Consider the following 20,802-nt stretch of genomic DNA (forward strand, 5'->3'; position numbering starts at 1 on the left):
CATCTGTATCCTGACTAATCGCATTTTATGTACGTGGCTAGAAAAAAACAGCACTGACAGAAATGTTAAGCTTATCCTTAAAAACTGAGAATGCATCAAGAAGATCCTGAGGTGAATCATCTCCAAAAGTTGATTCTGTTCATCTGGACGTAGCGTTTTCAGTGGGAGAAATGTTTCGTCACTCATCCAAGTGACTTCTTCAACCTCAGCTGACTGCAGGTTTTGCCAATCTTATAAACAGTACATTTGCATAATGACTGAAACCAGCCCACTGAAAGAACAATGGGCTGGGAGGTCAGTTCCTTCAACATGATTATGCAAATTCTCACGATCATTGATCAACAACCACTGACCAAAGACCACTGATCAATGGCCATAAGTGTCAGCTGAGACTGAAGAAGTCACTTGAATGAGTGACGAAGCGTTTCTCCCCCTGAAAACGCTACGTCCAGACGAACAGAATCATCTTTTGGAGATTTACTTACCTGGATGATTGAGAATGCATCAAGACATTTTAACCCACTTTGGCAAGGACTGCCTAAAGCTTGTACGTCAGTATGAGCAAACAGCATGTAAGAATGTGGATTGCAGAAACCACCTGAGATTCAGCCTCAGATGCAGACAATACAGGATTACTCCTAAAAGTCTGCAAATGAGCTCTTCAGTTAAAGGCTTCCGGGCAACAAAAATCCTCCAGAGGGCACAGCACCAGCTGCTTAATCTCACGAGGAGTGGATCTGACAAAGACTTACGATTCTTCTAGATGAAAGTACTCTTAAAAAGGTGTTTGATTTCACTGAGAAGGCTCGTCTAGCACAGCACAAAAAGTCTAAAACCAGGCAACAAAGGAAGTTTGACTTACTTGTTGTACGTCAGGAACCACAGCAAAATACAGAGAGTGTCCTCAATGGCCAGAAGAGAGAAGGATGCGACACCGAGGATGTGAACAAGTGGGTGAAGAATTTGTCTGACAGACAGCTCACCCAAACAGAGAAAAACATCCTTGCTAAAGGGCTGAATTTTGCTGTCACGCCAAGACAAATCCCGCTAGTGGAACTGATCACAGCCACAGAAACAGCAATTTGAAACAACAATATTGCAGAAGTGGAAGCAGAGCAACTACGGACAAAGGTTTTGGCCTGTCTCAGCAATGCAAAGCCCCCAGCATCCAACATCATGGAGAAGAGGAAGACACTCACATCACTTAGTAATAACAACAACATTATCATCCTTCCGACAGACAAGGGTGGGTGCACAGTATTGCTAAACCAGAAAGACTATCATGAGAAAATGTTGTCACTGCTCAGTGATGAAAATACTTACTGAAACAATACCCAGGAAGTGGTTACAGGAAGAGGGTGATATATTGTCTGAAACAGTTAGAACGAGACAATGCTATTGACCGGACCTCGTACCACAGGCTATACCCAGGGGAATCTACACCAAGTCTGTATGGTTTACTGAAGATACATAAACATGAAAGTACATGAAAATACATCAAACACCCTGGATTTCATTGAGAAGGTGAGAGATGTCATTATGGAGGCAAATGAAACAATTGTTTCGTACGCCGTTACATCTCTCTTCACTTGCATCCCAGTCACAGAAGTGTTGGAGGTAGTTTGTAAGAGATTACAGGATGACCCCATCCTCAGCAACAGGACCACTCTCAGCATCGACTAAGTGTGTTTGCTTGTGGAACTGTGTCTTCGTTCAACCTACTTCACAAACAGGGGTCAGTACTACAGGCAGAAACATGGGTGTGCCCCAGTTTCACCCATCGTGGCCAATTTGTACATGGAAGAAGTGGAAAAAAGGGTTCTGTTGTCCTACCCTGGAAAATCACCAAGTCACTGGTTCAGGTATGTGGATGACACCTGGGTGAAAATCAAATCTCACGACGTACCACAATTCACGGATCACATTAACTCGGTGGATCAACACATCAAATTCACCAGGGAGGATATGAAAAGTGGCAGGTTAGCCTTTTTAGACTGTGAGATTTCCATCAGTAATGGGGGACATCTAAAAGTTGATGTGTACTGGAAACCTACGCATACGGATCAGTATTTAAGGTCTGACTCTCATCATCCACTGGAGCATAAACTGGGTGTCATCAGGACGCTACAACATAGAGCGAACACCATCCCCACAGACACAGCGGCCAGGGAAGCAGAAGAACAGCACATCAAGAAGGCCCTGAGTAAATGTGGTTATCCCAGCTGGACTTTTGTCAAAGCTGGGAAGGCTCCAAAAGAAAGCTCCAGCCGATCCAGGAGAGAAGGACCAGCGCTGACTAAGCGAAAACCTGTAGTGATCCCGTACGTGTCAGGAGTATCGGAACAGTTGAGACGCATTTTTTCCAAACACCGCATCTCAGTGGCTGTTAAACCCCAAAACACGTTGCGCCAAAAATTGGTCCACCCCAAGGATCGGGTCCCTCGACACAAACAGAGTAACATAGTGTACGCTGGTAAGTGCCAGGAGGATTGCCAGGATTCATACATCAGGGAAACCAAACAACCTCTGGATGGCGAAGCGGATGGCACAACACAGAAGAGCTACCTCCTCAGGCCAGGACTCTGCAGTCTATTTACACCTACAGGCCAGTCGACACTCTTTCAGTGATGAGGATGTAACATCCTGGACAGGGAGGAACGCTGGTTTGAGCGCAGAAAAACTCTGCGGAAGTTAAAAGCACAGTTAAATATAAAATTAAAGAGAATGAAAGATGTCCTGTTAATTATTAGATCATGTATCCAGGATTAATCCTGCAAGTTTAGCTTGGTGATAATTCACTTATGCTCAATTGTAAGCATAACTTTGAGTTGAGCATTGTGTTATCTGAGACTGATCAAATGTGATCCAGAAGCAGACGCTGAAGCAAAAAAGAATAATTGCAGAGCATCATGCTTTTCTTCTACTACCCCCCCCCCCCCCCAAATCTCCCTGTCTTATTATTTCCTATCCATTTTTTTTTGCTCTCTTCTCCTGTCCTTTGTTCTTGTTCTGTATTTATCTTTTATCCCATTCTCTCTACTCTCACACTCTTCTCCTCTACCCTCCCTTCTACTCCATCATCCTCCTCTCCACTCATCTTCTTCCTCCTCCTGCTCATTGTGATCTCCCTGGACTTCCATACAGTTCCAGCAGAGGTCCAGCCAAAGTAAAGGGGAGTGTGGCCTCAGAGCTTCATAAATCGAGCCCGTAATCAGCATGTACCGGCCATAATGAGCACAAGATAGTAAAAATATGTCTATTATCTCCCAGCATGAGGCGGTGAGGGGGTAGACACTTTGGATACACACTTTATTGAAGCTCTTCCAATGGCATAAATAGCTGTCTTTAGAAGGAAGCATGGACAAACACACACACACACACATACAGAGTGTACTTTAAGGGCTCTCACTGGCCTGTACATGGAGTTGTTCCATCGAGTGTAGGCGTTCTGATGCAGTGTATGTATTACTTTAAGTACACCTAAGATAAAACCACCATCAGAAGAGATGGGACACCATCTAAACTCACACATAATAAATGAACAGAATCCAATAAAATTATTTTAGCCCCATCTGTCCATACTTAAGAGAAAATATTGTAAAACCAAAAAATCTAATTATGAGTTTGACGCTCATTCTGATATTGATAACAGCAACACATTTTTAAAATGGTCAGACAGAGATGGCAAAAAACAAGACAGCAGTTGGAACATCTCACCTTTTTTAATAATAATGTAGCAAACAATCTGTGGACGCCATCATCTACAGCACGTAGTCTAAAAAAGAATCAAATTACAGAGGCAATTTCTTGTACACACTGCAAAAGGCCCAAAGCCAGGGATGAATGGACTGAAGAGATGTAGGAAAACTGTCCTCTGGGCTAACCAGCTACACTCTGAGTTCATCTTTGGAAATAATGGGCATGTCCTTCGGGCTAGAGGGGAGAAAGACCACCCAGCTCGTTGCCAGGGCACAGTTCAAAGCCTATGGTTTTATGGGGGTTATTAGTGCATATGGTTCTGGTAACTTGCTAATCTGTGAAGGCCTCAATAATAATGAAATGCTGTTTTTTCAGGGAAGGCCTTGCTTATTTCTGAGGGATAATGCCAAATAGTCTTCTGCACATATTACAATTTTTTATTTTTTATTTTTTAAACTACAGCAAGTTATTTACTACATGTCCAAACATTTACAGGGTGTTGGTGAAAGAAAGGGTGGCAAACTGGTACATTTCCCCTTAACTTTTGTGAAGAACTTCTCTCAAGATATTTATGGACAGGCAAGCCTAGAACACAACACCTCCATCACGGTGGAGTAACAACAACTAGAACAGACTGCATTTAGGAAACTTTAGAAGTTATGAACCGGTCACCGCAGATGGCCGCCCCTCCCTGAGCCTGGTTCTGTCGGAGAATTCTTATTGTTAAAAGGGAGTTTTTCCTTCCCACTGTCGCCAATGTGCTTGCTTATAGGGGGTTATGTGATTGTTGGGTTTTTCTCTGCATGTATTATTGTGGGGTATACCTTACAGTATAAAGTGCCTTGAGGCAACTGTTGTTGTGATTTGGCGCTGTATAAATAAAATTGAATTGAATTGAATGAAGCAGTGGTTAAAATATAAATTCTGAAATAGATGACATTTAAGTGCAAGCACTGATATATGTTGTTGGGTCACTTTGGATGTGGTCAGTGGAAGTGAAAATCCTGAAAGTAGTTGAAGAAGTTCAGGTGGAAATGACATTGTGGAGGTCTTGGTTCAACTCACTGGGTTGAGCCACAGGTTGTAAGGCTAATGCAGAGGCTCACTTGCTGTGTGTCTTCCCCTGGTCTTCCTTTGAGCTCGCGCTCTTCTTTCTATTATCCTGCACCAATAAAGGCTAAAAACTTTAGCCTTTATTTATTTTTTACAAAAAAATTAAATAAACTACATCATGCATCAAACAAGTTAACAGTGGGTTTAAAAAAAAAAAACTTATAAAATTAGACTTTTGACATTTTCAGAGCTGTGGTCCATGTCCTTTAAAGAGAAAAGGAAGTGTTGATGTCGGTTGATAGAAAAACTTTCCTACAACAGCATGAGCATGTCATTATTCACTGTTTCCAGGCTAACTTAAATAAAACATTTCAAGGGTTTGAGTTTGTTTTTTGACTTTTTTGCACACTCACAGACTCACGTTGTTGTTGCTTTACCAAATAGTCCAGCTTGCCCCTCTATAACCTCTGATGTAGTAGTCAGAATGCGGCAGCTCCAAATTAGTCATCGCTACACATGGGAAATCGAGGAGACCCCCCCCCCCCCCCCAGCCAGCCCCAGACAGATTTATAGAAGTAGCCTTGAACGTTGGGCTGTTGCTTGTGGAGCTGAGCCCATTTTGTTCAAGGGGGAGACGCTTCCAGTTAGTCTTGTCTCCCATCTGTACTACACCCGACAAACATATCCACGTGACTTACTGGTTCAGGTTCTTATTTTTAAAATGACATCGTGATCATTCAGCACAAATATGAGTCAGTGAAATATGACTTGAGTGGGAAAAAAGTGGGGAGTGTTTTTATCTCAAAGCGTTGTTCAATCACAGCACACTAATGTCAGGGGAGGTTGTTTTTTTTAATGGGAGAATGTCTTTGGATATCATACGATTGGGTTTTAGTCAGAAATAAAGTTATTATAATTGCACACAGAGTATATGATGCTGAATCTCCAGAGTAAAAGATCCAAAACGTCCATAAACGATTCTGAAATTTCACCTTCCTTTTTTTAGCTGCATTTGTTTTGTTTTGTTTTTTCTGGGGGGGGGTTCAAGGCGCAAACAGATATACAACATCTGCTTCTCTCTTACCAAACGTCTTTTTTTAACTGTGTGATGACCCCAGTGCACTTGTCACTGCTTACAACAGACTGGAATGATTTAGTTTGAAGTAAGTCCAGCTGTGCATGAACCTGAACAGATCACCAGTTGCTAAAGTCTCCAAATAGGAGCTTCCCAGAAACAACTTATTTATATTTGAAACTGTAATTGGTAGTTGTCACATTTCGTCACATGAACAGAGGACTGTTGGATTTGTCTTTGCAGTATTGTACAACTGTGTCGATCAGACTGTGGGTGGGCCTCACTGGTGGGGCAGCTGGATAGGGGTGGGGAGAAATAAAAGTGAATTCATGTGATTTTTGTAGCAAAAACATATAATAAATAGAACTTTATTTCACTTCTATTCAACCTGGATCCTTTTCCATCGTTACTGTTTACTGCAGTCTTAAGAACTCTTAAAACTTAAAAGTTGAGGGATGGAAGGTCGGTGAACAAGCTGCTGGTGGGGGTCTGGTGGCACTCTGGACATTTTGAGTGATATTCACTTTACTGCTCAGTAACTCTACAGGCTCAAAAACACCACAGAGCTATTCTGGAGTGATTTCTGATAATTACAATCGCTGTGTTTTTATGTTACAAGGAGATCATCTGGGGTAGGTCGAGCATGGATGGGATGAGTTGTATAGGAGGTCTTACGCTACACATTATTGAACCTGCGTGAACCGTTAAGAGTCGCTGCTGTCCTAGTGCAAGTAAACGGTTACATTCTGTGGCACTGCTGTAATGAACACTCAGTGATCAGACCCCCCCCCCCCCCCCCACGCACACACACACATTCAAATAATAAAGTAGGAAAACCTCACAAACGTAGACTTTATTTTTTTTAAAAAGAAAAAAAAAAAAGCAAACAGGTGACTCTTCCTTGCAGGGAGAATATGATTTTTTTTCCACAAACACATTTTATTTTCTGTTTAAGACACATGACCACATTTAATTTAAAAGAAAGAAATCCAACACCAGAAAGTAAAAACTTAGCTGCAGGTTCATTAAAGTTCATTTAACTTCCGCATTTAGATTAAAAAAAAGTAATTTGACAAAAACATCATTGTTTATATGTAACATAAAAATGTCTGCCTTGCTCGTCTTTAAGCCCACGTCAGCAGCGGTGCACCACATCCTTTGAAATTTGCCCATCTCTGCACATGAGTGTCTTTTGATGTCTCCTTTGCTACCAATAGCTGGTTACGATTAAAGATATAAAACAGCATAAAACAGGCTTTCACTCATCGTCTCCTTCTAAGGTAGGGCTCAGTGGGTGTGTCCTGTCCTGTCCAGGTGGAGTCATCTGACTGGCTGACAGCAGCTCTCCCACACTCCCACAGTAGAGCAGAGAACGCATGGGCCATTTCTGAGAAGAGACACACATTTATCCAGAGTCATGCTGGACGTCTGATCACAGGCTTAATCTAAGAACAGCTACACATTCTGAAATTCTGTACATTCTATATTTGAAACAGCTCATTACACTCAATGTGTGAACAAGCCACACTTGTTCAGTCTTATGGAGACAAACGTTAACATTTAACATGCTAACTGATGCCTGGAGATTCTGAGGTATAGCTCTTACTTCGTGGTACTGTGTTAACAAACACCTGAATTTTTTAACAAGCGCTAAAGGTGCATCTAGGAACTGCAGAGAATCCTGTGAAAACCTCTTTTACTCGACTGTAGCTACAAGTATTTTGCGCAGGCACAGTGAACAGATTATTGACTAGTGATGGCCAATTAGCAAGTCTTCAAGTTGTATAATATATGTGAGTAAGACAATAATGGGCATAGCATGGAAGGCAGTGAGCTGTCACTTTCTAACCTTAACAGGATGCAGGTATCCACCCGGCCTTGAGGCCGTGTGTTCCGTTAGCATCCCTCCTTGGTCTAGGGTCTCTGTCAGGTGAGCTATGTAGTTAGTAGCCAGAACCAGAACATCCAACTTTGAGAGCTTGGTGTCAGGTGGGACTGAAGGTAGAGCTGCCTGCAAAGAAGGGAGAAGCTGCTGTGACAGCCTCTTTTTCAGCCGTCACCAAAGACGGGCGTACAGCAGAACTACTGAGAGTGCAGTGTAACGTAACAGCTCTGAGGCAAGTGTGTGTGTTTTGTACCTGCAGAGTGTGAAAGGCCTGCCGCAGGTTGCGTACTCTGCTCCTCTCTCGGGCTGCGTTTTCCGGGGAGTGCTGAGCCCTCAGCGCCCTGTTCAGGACCGCGGACCCACAACCAGAACCGGGGTTTGACCTGGACCCGCACACTGATTGTACCTGCTGCAAAGAGCACGCCGAGAACCTGACATTTCTGCAGACTGATTATCAAGTATTACTAAAAGAAACAAAAGCGTTCTGATTTTGTGACTGCATTATTGCTGCTCTGACAGTGTACAAAACACTGCTGCTCTCTCTTTAAGTTCTGCATTAATGGAGAAGAAAACAGGTCAACCTGCAGGACAGACCCAAGCAGTCACAAATATTTCATCAGCACACATCCACACATGATCGCTGCTGCTCGCATGTAAGTCAACAAGGTTACACAGTGACTACTTTGTTTGTTCTCCAAGCGCCCTTCTCTAATTGTCTGGGTTTCTCTGCGTTTCCATGTCACTACGGTTAATACAAACTGATTGAACCAGACCTCAGAAGAGGGAAGCTCCTCCACACATTGTATGAGGCTGTGCCACAGCTGAGAAAAATACTGACTATATTTGGCTACTTTAAATAAACACATATTTTAGATGTTCTCATGAAATTCTTCATATCATGCAAGAAAGGTTTTGCACTCTCCCACCAGCTGCTGGAAGTGATCAATCACTGCATTGCATAATTTGTCTGCAAAATCAGGGTCATGTTTGAATTTGAGAAGAGGAAAAAAAAACCTGGAGCATTATTTCAAACTCACCCACTTCTTGGACTCCTGACTGCTGCGTACGCTCAGCTTGTGTCCATGCGGGGAGGCTGGGCTCTGGGACGAAAGAGGCTGCCGGCTCTGCGGCTCGGCTGCACAACCAGAAACCAGCCGGTGGTTTTCTGCAACCAACATGAGACCTTCCAGAGGATTCGCTGCCATGAGTGCTGCCAAAGTGCTGCAGTAGATTCCCTTCAAGTCTCGAGAAATTAAATTACATTCAGTGTGTTTTCATTGGACGGATGAAGCTTTATTTTCCAGTGCTGGAGATTGCTATGAGAGATACTTTCTTTTCCTAGGTACTTTGCTGGACCCAAAAGAAAACAGAATCTGAGGTCATCCCTTCATCTAGTGTGAGCACATTTTTGAAGTCAAATCTGGATATGAGATGTGACTAGTTAAGTGAAGAACAGCAGAAATGCTCATCTGATCTCATGAAGTTATTAATGAGATGATTTCCCGCTGCGGGCAGCTCCAAGCTCCTCTGGAGAGTTCATGAGACTTCTGTGGGACACCAGTTCCACCCAGACCCTTAAACAAGGGCTGCTTCTCTGCGAATCACCATCCACCCAGAGACATCCTCCCAAGTCTGACCGTCTCTGTCTCTATCCCTCTCTCACTCTGGCTTTCCGTGAATCTCTGCTCGTTTCCTTATCGGGTGAGGTAATGTGGGGAACTTCATGTGGTCCTTATCTCAGCCGCCCGGTCATCCTGATCCTCCCATGGCTGCTTGGTTGCCAAGAGTTCCAGGCAGGCAGGCAGTCAGGCCTGGGGGAGTATTGCTCTGGGAGGGTGTCCTGAGCCAGGGCACTGTGGGGGCCTTGGGAACCTCAAAGCTGTGCTAACAGCTGGAAACAGAATTCTGGGGCAGCGCGACATGGGATGTAACGGAGCAGTGAGAAATACATTTATGGCCTTGGAGTACTTTTGACTTGAACAGTCATGAATCTGATTTTGTGGCAAGCTAATGCTGTACATCACACCAGCAAGTGTTTAGGATTAGCAAGGTAGTCAGAGCTGTCAAATCCAAAATCTTGGGCAACCCTAGTAGTGAGGCTCAGCTTCCTATTCCATGTAAGAAACGGAGAACTGAGCCTGAAATCAAAATCTGCCTTCGAGGCTTTTTGCTCAAAGGTTTTATTCTCACAGAGAAGCACGTGACACGCAGCAAAGGTCACCCAAGCTGGTTAGCAAGAACAGACACAGCAGGCATGTGGAGCATTTCAGCCCTCGTCTGGATTACTGAAACTCAGAACTGGATAAGCTTTTTAATAATGCAAAGCTGGACAAGCACATCTGCATAACTCACTTATTAGATCCCACAAACACAAAAGACTGTTTAAGAAAGCGGATTACATAATCTGATCATTTTACATTAGAAAATGATGTGAATGGAAATGAAAAGTTAGAAAGCTTTCTGCTGAAACTCACTCAAGCTGGTGAATACAGGCCTCAGACAAACACACTATAACTACGATAAAACGTTTCAATACAAAGAAATATACTGAACACACAAACTCATGCACAGAGGCTGGAGGAACACCTTTTGGCAGCACAGAAAGATTAAAATATTTTCTGAAGAGGTCAGAGTGACTTGTGAAAAAAAAAAAACATTCCACTAGAGCCAAAGACATTTGGACTTGGGTTGCTTACTGAAGAACACAATTATAATTACAACAAACAATGAAGCTCAGTGTTAGCCAAAAAGCACGGATTTGGAATAAAACAAAACAATCTGGGCTACTTGTTTTCCCATTGTTGACAACTAAATATATAATTTAGTCTGATATCTGGAGGTATCAGACTTTTGAGTTTGTTTGCAAACTGTTAAATATTTAATCCCAGGTTGCAGTTTTCAGGCTTCACATCTTAACCAAAGACCACCTTGAATAACAGCTTTTTAAAGGCCCTCCAACTTGTTAAATAATAAAATCTTATGCACAATTACAATAAAGTTAATTTTGGACAAAGTGGTAATGTAACCAACACTCCCATTAGCTACCATTTCCAACCACAACTTGAATTATCACACGTCCAGACTGTGTAGACATGTGGGACATTTTAAACATTGTCTGAATTACAGAATCCTAGAACTGCAAAATGAGCTGCAGACTGGGAGCCAGTTTGGGTCTGTGGCTTTCGTACATTTCTACACAGAAGAAACTTCAGAAACGTGCAAACACACAGTAAAGTTTACACATACTTCTCAGAATGAGTCTTTAGCAGTGGAGCTGTGTCAGAGAGTCAAAAACTGAAACTGAAATACAGAAATTTAAAGCAGCGTCAGTTTTATTGGGTTTAAAATGCAGCCAGAGGTCAGTCTGGTGATTTTGGAAAGGCAACATACACAAAATTGCAACTTACTGTTCTGAATTTGACATCTTTATTGACTTTTAAAGGCAACAGCAGATATACAAGGAAACTCTTAAAGAGACATCAGGAGCTCTGATTGTGATTTAACTCGTTTTGCAGCACTGTCACTATATTGTTAGGCCTCGAATGAGGAATTTCTAGTCATGATAGTAAAATATATATTTTAAATGAACTTGCACCAACATCAAGGTGGGGTAAACTGCCGCCAATCAAAAGCTAACTGACACAAGATGTAAATCTGATGCACGTTACAGACCCTGGCAAGTAACTCCAAGGCAGTAAAGGATCATCTGCGTAAGAAGTTGTGGAATGTCGCAACAGACGTCTGACTTCAAAGGTTTTCAACTTCCAAGTTAGTTTTAAATGACTCTGAAAAAAAAAAATTAAAACATAACCTGAAGCTTTAAGGCAATCAAGTGTTATTATTGTTGTGGCTTAAGTGCAGAGGTTTCGTGCTATCAGTCAGAGGAATGCCTGGCACCTTGTTTATGCTGTCAACACAATCCCACCATGTGCCCCCTAACCTCCCATCTGCAGCTGCTTAGAAACTGTTCTAACAACTACGAGGCTGAGAAATGCTGTAAGGAAGTTAGAAACTAGTGAACGGACCCCTGGATTCATGGAGTGGGAAGTTGCAGAAAGACGCTTTTCTTTCCAAGCTCCTTAGACTACGATGACCTGGACGACTGAGACATCACAGACATTAAAGATGGATCCAACCACTGTCACATCACCCACTACTTTGTAGCTATTTTAAACCTTGACTTCAACCTCGCAACTATTGCCATCTTGGTGTTTTTAAACCAGACATCATGGGGCAGGGTAAATCTGACTGAGAAACTGAGAGACTCTGCACAATCATTATTGCAGCTGTGCGATTTTACCTTGTTTTGTTACCTACTTTACTCCAAGTAGATCAAAGAGAATGCAAAGATGCTATCATTTTATATTTAACAAGACATGAAACCTTCAGTTGACACCAAAAGCCTATCAGTAAAGTTTTTACTGAGTGCATGTATCAAGTGACAAGCTGTGCGGTTTTTCCATAGACTTCTATACAACCAGGATCATTTCTTTAATCAGATTTGCCACCCCCTGCTGGCCTTTAGCAAGAATGCAGGTTTAAGCTCTAGTTTTCACCAGAGACTACATCCAACTTTTCCATAAATTTCATAAAAATAAACTGCAAGTTTAAGAATGAAAGGTGTAGCCTTAAATTCTAAACAGTAGATTGAAAACAAGCTGTGATTTTCATAGTAACCCAACCTCTCAACAAATTTTCAATTTCAGCCACCACTCATTATTTCACCATTAACACTGTATATGACTTTATCATAGTGTCACTTAGAGAGCTATCCTATCTTACAGAATCCACTTCAGATAAGAAATACAAAGCTTAGACTCTGATTCTAGATGAACTATGTCCACTTACTGCTCAGAACTTTGTCCCAGCTGATGTCTATTCATACTTCTGTATTTGTCAGTCCACCCTCTACTCTTTCACCTTCCCTTCCACAATCTTTGTGAACTTCTGGATGTCCTCTGCCATCAGCTGGGGCTCTTCCATAGCAGCAAAATGACCACCGCGGTCCATGGGAGTAAAGGTCACAAGTTTACGGTACTTCTGTTTGACCCACAGCCTGGGCGTGTGCATCAACTCGTTGGGGAAGCAGGCGAAACCCGTGGGGACATAGACTGGTATCCTGGGAGGAGACGGTGACAGTTGTGAATCAGCATTAGATTTTACTAAACAAGTAAGTCATTCTGAATATTTCAAAATTAGGTTTTTAAATGACAAAGTTGGGTGGCACAGAGCTGTTAAAGACTGTTAACAACAAACACCTTTCAACCAATAAGATGTTGCTGATGTGCTTTATGGGAATTTGGCATTTGTTCTCACTTACTTTGCATGTGGAGCATCAAGACCTTGGCCAAAGTTTTCCTTGTAGAACCTCATGGAGGAGATAATGCAGCCAGAGGTCCAATAGATCATGACGTTTGTCAGCAGGTCATCTAGAGAGAACTTCCTGCAACACATGACCCCACTGATATAAGACTACTGACAACTGAAAAACTAAGGAAACAAGCCTATTTCAGAATAGACAGCACTGCTAATACGCATGCTACTACTCAAGTTCACAACTTCTTATAACCTTCAATCCAATTTTATTTATACAGCACCAAATCACAACACCAGTCGCCTCAAGGTGCTTTATTTTGTAAGGTAGACCCTACAATAATACATACAGAGAAAACGCCAACAATCAGACGACCCCCTATGAGCAAGCACTTTGGCAACAGTGGGAAGGAAAAGCTCCCTTTTAACAGGAAGAAAACTCCAGCACAACCAGGCTCAGGTGAGGGGCAACCATCTGCTCCCACCAGTTGGGGTGGGGTTCCACTAATATTAGTGGGACATATTCTAATATTCTGCTGTATTCACCGTGTGAGTCCTCCGTCATCCAGGTTCCTGAAGTCATGGCTCGTCCATGTGGAGAACTTCTCCAGAATGTAGGCAGCTAGACCCACTGGAGAGTCATTCAGCCCTCGACCTCAAGGGTCAGAAAGTAAAATATAATTCAATGTACACAAAATATTTTAGGAATCTTGAGCAAATAAAATAATTTGAAGGGAGATTAGAAGTATATTAAGTAAAGGAAAATGCAACCAAGCTCCCCAGTCAGACTTGAACTGGGTTATGCTGCTTGAAACCATCTTCTCCAAGTTCTTACCCACAGTGTCAGGCTTGGTGGCCTGGATATGCATGTAGCCAGTCTCTTTGATGGATTCTACCACCAGTTTCTCCATGCAGGGAAATAATCGCTGAATATCAAAGTCAGTGAAGCCAAACAGCTTAGGGAAGTGCCGGCCAAGCATCATGGACAAAGCCATGGACAGCCCTGGCTTGGAGGGCGGGGCAAAGTTCAAATGCAAGCCTTTGACAGTTCTGGGGGCGAAGCAAAAAAAACAACAACAAAAAACTGCTTACAAAAAAGATGTCCAGAAATACAAAAATGTTTGCATGCCTCATAGAGGTCTACTGTTCTTTGAACAAGTATACTACAGAAAACTATCGCCATGCTCAGAATTTGGTGTAATATTTCTCAATAAGACGTCATTTATACCCAGTACATTTGGTGTAGCTCTTGTATCACATACTTGGGTTCCAGCTGAGCCATGTTGGTGGTGACCAACCAGCCCCAGTCTCCAGCGTGAGTGTAGTACTGCTGGAAACCCAGACGCTTCATCAGTTTGTGGAAGATACGAGCCGCGCATACCGAATCAAAACCTGTTCACATGGAGGCAGAGTTAGAAAACGCAGCATTCTTGCATTTCCTTCACACTGACTTTACTAACGGTGAATTCCAACATTTATTTTAGTGCTGCTAACCACTGACCATCCTGTTTTCTCTACCAGCTGGCTCACTGGCCAGGTCTCTCTGATCTAATCGTGATAACTGATATGAATCAGCTGAGAGGATCTCATCCTTACAGTCAGACCAACTGCAACATTTAACATCTGGAGCTCAGCTGTGAGCTAAAGGGCAACTCCAATCTAGCTGTGCAAGAGGTTCATGAGGCACTACACTAAAATTGGCGAGTACTGCTGCCACCATCTGCAGTCCAACCACTACAGTTGAGAGACACAGTGGAGAAGCAGCTAATTATGTTGCTCATTTATAAAAAGTGCATGTGTGCACATATGAAAAAGTGCCTGATTTCTGATTTCTTATTTTTTCACTCTGCGACCTCTCCAGGGTCTGGAATAGGAAGATGATGAAGGTCCCTTCTTTCTTACTTAGCTTATTAGGGTCAACCTGGATTTACGCTGTTTTGTGTATTTAATGTCCTTTGTACACTTTGTGACTGCTTAGGGTTTACCAATTAACAAAAATACTACCCTGCACCCAACTTGTATTAACAAGTTGGGTGCAGGGTAGTTTTTTTTATTTCCCCTTCAACAAATATGGTTATTTTAAAGTCTTTGACCATGATAAAAGACTCTAGTCATACTGTTACAACAGTGATGATGGGATGTGGCCAAAGTAAAGAAATCCCAGGCTCACCTTTCTTATGTGGTGCTTCAGAGAAGCCATACCCTGGAATGGAGGGACACACCACCTCAAACACGAGGTTGTGTGGGTTTGACAGGTCTGTGAGCAGAGGGATCAATCCATAGAACTCATAGAAGGAGCCAGGCCAGCCATGGACCATAATCAGTGGAACAGCACTCGTCCCTTCTGGCACCTTTTTGGGTTTCACATGCAGGTAATGGATATCAATGCCTGGACAGATTTTTAACAGGTTAGAGACAACCAACAGTATTCTTCTTCATGAATGTGGCAGCTTAGTCTCACCCTCAATCTTGGTTTTGAAGTGAGGGTACTGGTTGAGCTTGTCGACCTGCTTCCTCCAGTCAAACTCATTTCTCCAGTAAGACACCACCTTCTGCAGGTACTGCGAGTTGAAGCCATAATTAAACTGGCTGTCCTCCAGTGAGGGAAAAGGACGAGTCAGATCAATCCTCCTGTAGAGGTCCTGACAAGAAATAAGAGAAGATGTACAAGTCTATTTGTGCGAGGTGGAATTTCTCAGCAGCAAATGCACCATCTATCCTGTGTGACCAACTGAGAGGAAAACTAACCTCCAGCTCTTGATCGCTGGTGGTTACCCTGAAGGAGCGGATAGTGTCGTCCTCCCCAGCATCACGGGGTGCTCCAGAACCCCACCAGCCATCCTCTGTTGTTAGGACCTGATTCTTACTCCTCTGAACCAGGAAGTAGATCAGTCCACCAATCACCAGAGCAAGTAGGACCTCTGTGAACATGATGAGAGTCTGCAAGAATGAATGACAGACAGGACAGAGGAAAAAAATGAAACAACATCTACACCCAGGCATCATTTAAGGTAGTAGCCATGAATCTGTCATCTATAGACTGTACTATGCTGTACCTGTATTTTGTCACTTTGTCCAAAAATAGATAATTCTTTTTTAAAAAGAAGTAGTTTGCATCCATCCACGTTAAAAATGTGATCAATTTACTACTGCACAACCCCCTTACTCTTATTTTGAATTGAATTAAATTGATATACCTTTATTAGTCCCACAAGGGGAAATTTCATAAGGCTGCCGACCTATTGCATGCAATGGCGGCACCATCTTACCCTCCAACCATACATACATTACACAAAACATCACATGGGAAAGACAGGTCAGAGAGGTATAACAATGGAAAATGCACCACATGAGGAAAGATAAGGAGAAAAAAATAACTCCCCCCAGACTGAGCTCCAACAGGGAGATCAGTTTGAGAACAGAAAAAAAAAACACCTCTGCACAAAGCACATGAAAAAACTCTTAATACACCAAAGAAACACATGACAAGCAACAGGGGTGGGTAAAGGGTGCAGCATCAGAAGGGAATAAGTGTCGAAGGCGTTTGGAAAGGGAGGGGGGATGAGTGTGTGCATATCAGTGTATATGTATGTGTGTGCATGTCCAGAGTTCAGCTGAGACAGTGTCCTTCGCCCTGCTAGGCTAAGTAAACAGTCTTCCAGCCAACCCAGGTGGCCTTGCATGGAATGGGAAGGAACAGACTCAACACAGTCGTTATCAGGGAAAGTTCAGTCACTGCTGAATTAGTCCAAATCCTGAACTTTGGTTCATAAGGATTACCTGCACCAATGCTGACCCCATTATTGACAACTTTGGCCGGGTTCATTATCAGAATCAGAATCGTGTTTATTGGCCAAGTATATGTGCAGACACATACAGGGAATTTGGTTCCGGTAGATGGTGGCTCTCAAGCACAGCAATGTAAATCACACACACACACACACACACACACACACGTGTCTATATATACACATTACACATACATACACAAAGCTGTGTAAACAAACTATAAATAACGAATCTAACTTACATACATAAAATACAGAAATGAATGAGGTGGAATGAATACTACAAAATGTACATAAGGTGCAGTTGCAGTCTGGCAGTGGCAGTGTGACAGGTCAACTGTTAAGAAGGGAGATGGTGAGGGGAAAGAAACTGTTCCTGTGTCGGGTGGTCCTGGTCTGCAGGCTTCTGTACCGTCTGCCCGTTTCCTGGTTCTTGAGAGGTACAGATCCTGGATGGAGGGCAGGGGGGTGCCGATGATCCTTTCTGCTGCCCTTACAGTCCGCTGCAGTCTGCTCCTGTCCTGTTTAGTGGCTGCACCATACCAGACTGTGATGGAGGAGCACAGGACAGACTCAATGACTGCAGTGTAGAACTGGATCAGCAGCTCCTGTGGGAGACTGTACTTCCCCAGTTGTCTCAGGAAGTACATCCTCTGCTGGGTCTTTTTGAGGATGGAGTTGATGTTGGTCTCCCACTTCAGGTCCTGGGAGATGGTTGTACCCAGGAACTTGAAGGTCTTCACAGTTGACACAGGGCTGTCTGATATGGTGAGGGGGAGCAGAGTTGAGGGATGTCTCCTGAAGTCCACTGTCATCTCTACAGTCTTAAGAGTGTTCAGCTCCAGATTGTGCTGACTGCACCAGAGTACCAGCCGCTCAACTTCTTGCCGGTATGCAGACTCATCACCATCTTGAATGAGGCCAATGACAGTGGTGTCATCTGCAAACTTTAGGAGTTTGACAGCCGAGTTCTCTAACAATATACAGCATTGTACCACTCCTTGGATCCTTATATTTTTCAAGGAAAATTGGAAGTGGGTGCGTTGATTTGTTCATGTGCAAATTAGCATACCTCAGCCTTTTCTCCCTTTTTCCTTTCCTTAAGAATGGCTGTATGACAGCCGCCCTTCTAATGAGACCAGTTCTGATGAGGCTTCAGTAAACAATAGATGGATCAACTGAAGGCCCAGATGCATCTCTCATCTCTCAGGTCCTGTCTCAGGTCTTTGCTAGATTTACTTACTATGAGCACGATTTTCAGATACCTCTTACCTACTGTAGAGTGTCTTGTGACTTCTTATTTTATTGTATACTTATCCAGTTTCCTCAGATTTTTTAAAGGACTAAGTGCACATGTGCCAAGACTTGTAGCTCTTTAGGAATCACCTTGTTGGTGGAAAAATACTATGTCTGTCAACTGTGGCATCGTTGACAATTTTTATAGATTTAACTGAAGAAATGGGAATAAATTATGTGTCTTTTGAACAAGATGCTGGGAACAATGTGCTAATGATGCCATTTAAAATTGCTCTTTGCCAAATTAGGTGTCTTTTTTGGCAATTAACTCCATTTACAGTGGTTTAACACAAAACAGCAGAAAATGTCCACAGAACTTTGAAAGATCTTCACTTAGTGGTGTGCGATACTGCATATTTTGGTATCGATCCTATACCAAGTAAATTCGGGCCAGTATCGCCGATACCAATACCGATACTTTTCAATAAATAAGGTGTATGGCTCATTGAATTGCTAAATCGCAATTAATTTTCATAACCTTAAGTGTTTTTTGTGATGTTTCCTTTGGTATTACTAATTAGTTAAAACCCAGGACATAATTAGGAGAAATAATTTATTTATAATTAAATAAAAAACGTTTTATTATTGTGGCAGCTCGTGGTCTGCGATGCTGCTGCAGGTGAGATGGACTCACCTTCACTGCATCTACAATGATGCCTCGCCGGCTTAAAACCTGTGCGCTGCTTGTGCTGTTGTTGTTTTTGGTGTTGATGTGTACAGCTGGCAGCAGGAGGGCTGCAGCCATTGAATGTAGGCTACTGTTACAGCAACCGTGTGGACAGCGCGCGGCTAGGGGTGAGCAGGAGGCTGGCGCGCCAGCGGGACCTGCCTAGCTGGAGACAGAGGTCGAGGTGCGCGGGGGTCCTGCCACGCCTGCTGCGGCGCCGCTGCTGCTTGTCATGGGTGGTCATCAGGTCAGCTCCGGGGCTTCCGCTGGAGGCGCGGGCGACCGCCAGAGTGGACACTTCCCCGTCGCTGGGCTGGGGCATGGGGCGCCGATGGTCCGGGCCAATTCCCTCGCCTGCTCGCGGGGTGAGGTGAAGTGGGCGAGGAGGGTATGTGGCAGGGCATGTTCTGCGATGCTGCTGCAGGTTTGGTGGTGGTGATGTGTACGGCTGCTAGCGGGAGAGCTGAAGCCGTTGAATGTACTGTTACAACAACCGTGTGATTATTGTAAGAATAAATGATGCTGCGAAGCATGAAAATGCCATCGGGTCTGCCGTGGTGGCGATCTTTTTTTTTTTTAAATCTTAAGTGCACGCAAACCAGTAAACAAATTAAAACAAATACTGTTGTTAAACTAATACAAAAATTACAATTAAAATTCTCAACAACAAAAACAAAAAATATAATTAATATGTAAACAACTTAACAACCCCCAAAGTGTCTAAGTCACATCACGTGTCAGTGCAACACCGAAACATAAGAGTGGGGGAGAGGGAGCAAAGTGTGCCTGCTCTCCGCTGACACAGGAGCGGTGAGTCCAGCGACCTGGTTGTTTAGTTTTTGCCGAAAGCACAGCGTTGTAAGTGAGCAGAACTCAAAGTAAAGAATCGATATCACCAGGCTAGTATCGATCCGATACCAATGCCGACTTGGGATCGATACTATCGATATTTGGATCGATCCGCCCACCACTACCGGACACATCAGTGGCAGCTAACACGGGCCAGACTGCAATCCACTGGTGGAAAAGTCTGGACTGAGACCCTGTTTGCGTGTGTATTCATTCAAAGAGGATACACTGTATAAAGTTCAGCATCCCTGGTGGCTGTTAGCCCTTTTAGTCAAATGAAATAGGTCTGTTTTCTCGAACAAACTGCCCCATTCACACGAACACTGCAGCCAGAAATGCATCTGCCGCTCTAGATCCATCCAAAAACGCTACAGTGTGGTCAAGCTACGAACACAGATTAATGACTATTTTTTAATATTTTTAAAAATAGATAAACAAAATAAATGATACAACTTGTTTATATATGATATTTGATATTTTGCTCACAGGTATTATCATAAAGCTATAAGTCACTAACAAAAACTGACGACACAGTGGGAGCTTTCCCACGCACTATTTATGTCAAAGTTAATCTCGTCGAGCTCTTTACTGGAGGTATGCGAGGTGGCCGTACCTTTTAGGTTGTTGGTCGCTTCTTCTTCTGCTCATAAAATCAAAACAATTCAGCAGTCAGGAAAAGTAACATAGCTCTTCGCAGTTTTACTATTAAAGGTCCGGTCCAGAAGGCTGCTCGCTGCTGGCGGCGCTTTTCTGCTCCACTGCGAAACCAGCGTTTTTTCCCCGCCCTTGTATCCCTGAACTGAACCAGAGCTGAACGCAGCAACAGCACGAAGCGGGAGCAGGCAAGAACTGACTTTTGTCCTAGAAACCAAATGCATGTGGGGATATCAGGAAGGGATCATGGGAGTTGTAGTATTTTATGGGGAAAATGTTTTTAAATTGGTTGGGAAATAAAAAGCAGGGGGAAATGGAATCCGGGGTTATGATAGTCAACTGAAACAATGTTCCCACTTTGCTGCACAACAGGAATAATTCGTGCTTTCAAAACTGAAATTAAATGACATTTTAATTCCATTCAAGGCAATTCTTGTCTGTGATCAGGACAGTGGAGCCTTCCGGTGTCTCAATATAACAAGTTCTAGGGCTCTCATCTTTTCTCATCTCTTCCCCAGAAGAT

General features: G+C 43.1%; 2 protein-coding genes and 1 pseudogene across 3 annotated transcripts; 1 reads left to right on the top strand and 2 right to left on the bottom strand.

The window, feature by feature from the left end:
* The first annotated feature begins 499 nt into the window (after window positions 1-499).
* On the top strand, window positions 500-3,316 carry LOC146692692 (uncharacterized; annotated as a pseudogene).
* Window positions 3,317-6,660: 3,344 nt separating this feature from the next.
* On the bottom strand, window positions 6,661-10,954 carry tcf23 (transcription factor 23). 2 transcript variants are annotated; one of them, XM_085432854.1, is made up of 4 exons: window positions 8,750-10,954; window positions 7,966-8,118; window positions 7,677-7,838; window positions 6,661-7,214 (listed from the first exon to the last, which is right to left on the bottom strand). In XM_085432854.1, the coding sequence occupies exons 1-4, from the start codon at window positions 8,915-8,917 to the stop codon at window positions 7,086-7,088; spliced, it is 612 nt and encodes a 203-aa protein (XP_085288980.1). In that variant the 5' UTR covers window positions 8,918-10,954; the 3' UTR covers window positions 6,661-7,085. The 2 variants fall into 2 exon arrangements, with proteins under 2 accessions (XP_085288980.1, XP_085288979.1); XM_085432853.1 differs by having other exon boundaries at window positions 7,966-8,121.
* Window positions 10,955-11,018: 64 nt separating this feature from the next.
* ephx1 (epoxide hydrolase 1, microsomal (xenobiotic)) lies at window positions 11,019-20,459 on the bottom strand. Its single transcript, XM_085432852.1, has 9 exons — window positions 20,239-20,459; window positions 15,774-15,965; window positions 15,487-15,667; window positions 15,196-15,414; window positions 14,288-14,417; window positions 13,861-14,075; window positions 13,572-13,680; window positions 13,033-13,155; window positions 11,019-12,831 (listed from the first exon to the last, which is right to left on the bottom strand). The coding sequence occupies exons 2-9, from the start codon at window positions 15,954-15,956 to the stop codon at window positions 12,621-12,623; spliced, it is 1,371 nt and encodes a 456-aa protein (XP_085288978.1). The 5' UTR covers window positions 15,957-15,965; window positions 20,239-20,459; the 3' UTR covers window positions 11,019-12,620.
* Window positions 20,460-20,802: the final 343 nt, after the last annotated feature.

This window comes from Copadichromis virginalis, linkage group LG15, assembly GCF_057382275.1.
Source record: "Copadichromis virginalis isolate Kocher_CV1m ecotype Utaka linkage group LG15, C_Virginalis_male_GT1.1, whole genome shotgun sequence".
NCBI lineage: Eukaryota > Metazoa > Chordata > Actinopteri > Cichliformes > Cichlidae > Copadichromis > Copadichromis virginalis.